General features: G+C 52.0%; 1 protein-coding gene across 1 annotated transcript; it reads left to right on the top strand.

Annotated features, from left to right (window-relative positions):
• The first annotated feature begins 252 nt into the window (after positions 1–252).
• On the top strand, positions 253–861 carry LOC119391279 (TNF receptor-associated factor 6). The gene has a single exon (XM_037658956.1). The coding sequence runs from the start codon at positions 253–255 to the stop codon at positions 859–861; it is 609 nt and encodes a 202-aa protein (XP_037514884.1).
• Positions 862–1,440: the final 579 nt, after the last annotated feature.

Genomic DNA, 1,440 nt, shown 5'->3' with positions numbered 1-1,440 from the left:
TTATTGCAATTGCCTCGAAAAAGTTTTGTTGGAGTGCTTTCCGCCGGCCTCCCCTACTTTGGAAAGTGGAATGTGCTTGGAACTCACTATATAGGCGTGCTCGGGAAAAACAGCGCCGCGTCTCACTCTTGCTGCACTGGCAACCGGTCACTGGTGGCACTCTTCTTCCGTTGAGACCGTACATTCGTTACCCTCCGAGCCCAACGGCACGTCACATCGCAGCTGCATCTACATCCGAGAACAACTCTGGTGATGGGGCAAACAACATCCAGTCACAAACATGGCGAATGCGGAAGCAGCAACCAAAGTTTGACTGCAGCAAGCACGTTCAACCCTTTCCTGCGGAGCAGCACCGCGTCCGACCGAGACACCTGCAGGTCAGGTTATATGCTGAAAGGATTCGACAGCCCCATCCTCAGGCCTGAAAGACGTGTCTCCTTCGTGCAACGCCTCTCCAAACACCGGGTGTGCGTCCTCTGCAGAGAGGTTCCGTCCCGGGTCATCCCACTGCCATGCGAGCATGTCGGATGTTACGGATGCGTTGCGGTCGCCTGCCGCAGTCTCAAAGACAAGCGCCGCCCCGTCTGTCCTGATGACGGTGCTACGCTGGTCATTCACAAGGTCAGGGTTGTGGACAACTCGGACCACCTGTTCCAGAAAACGGTGCTGTGCCTAAACTCTCCGTTCGGCTGCCCGCACCAGTGCAAGCTAGAAGAGCTCCAGGGCCACTGTGAGGAATGCCAGTTTACCCTTGTTACCTGCGAACTCTGCGAAAAAGACGTACGGAAGTGCGACTACAAGCAGCATTACGAGCATTGCTCTCAACGGAACCCGGCCGGAGGACTGGCCATCCATCAGTGATATTAAGAACTCCAAAGCTCTCTGTCGGTTTGTGCCGTAATCCAGAATTAAGTATGTATGTATTCCCATAGGCGTGCGCAGGGTTCATCGCGGCGCCACCCCTCCCTATTATAAGCCAATGTATCGGGTACACTTTGCGCCCCCTCCCCCTCTTCTTCGTGAACTAGGGGGCGCCTAGTTATCTAAGAGCACCGTCGCCTATAGATCGACGCCTAAGGGGAAGAATAGCGTCGACTGGGCTCGCTGGCGGTCGAAATGCTCAGCCTCTATAAGCATGGCTGAATAAAAGTCTATTACTACTACTAATACTGCGATCGGAAAAACTTTGAAGGGGAAGGGTGACACAAAACAAGTAACCATCGCCGAATTTATTAAAGCTGTCTTATATGAAATTAGAGGCGAACCGAAAATGCGCATTAATAATAATGCGCTCGAAATTTAAAGAGAGAATAAAGTCAAAACGATGAATCGGTTGAGATTGAAAAAGTATAATTGGGGGCGGTGGAATCGGCGCTGCTGTGGCTGCGGCGTTCACGAAATTCTTGCTTATGGTGTAGGTGTTTACGAGTCAAGCATCAT

Source organism: Rhipicephalus sanguineus, chromosome 4 (assembly GCF_013339695.2).
Source record: "Rhipicephalus sanguineus isolate Rsan-2018 chromosome 4, BIME_Rsan_1.4, whole genome shotgun sequence".
Taxonomy (NCBI): domain Eukaryota; kingdom Metazoa; phylum Arthropoda; class Arachnida; order Ixodida; family Ixodidae; genus Rhipicephalus; species Rhipicephalus sanguineus.
Note: the sequence above shows the minus strand (reverse complement) of the source record. Positions and strands in the feature narration are given on the sequence as shown.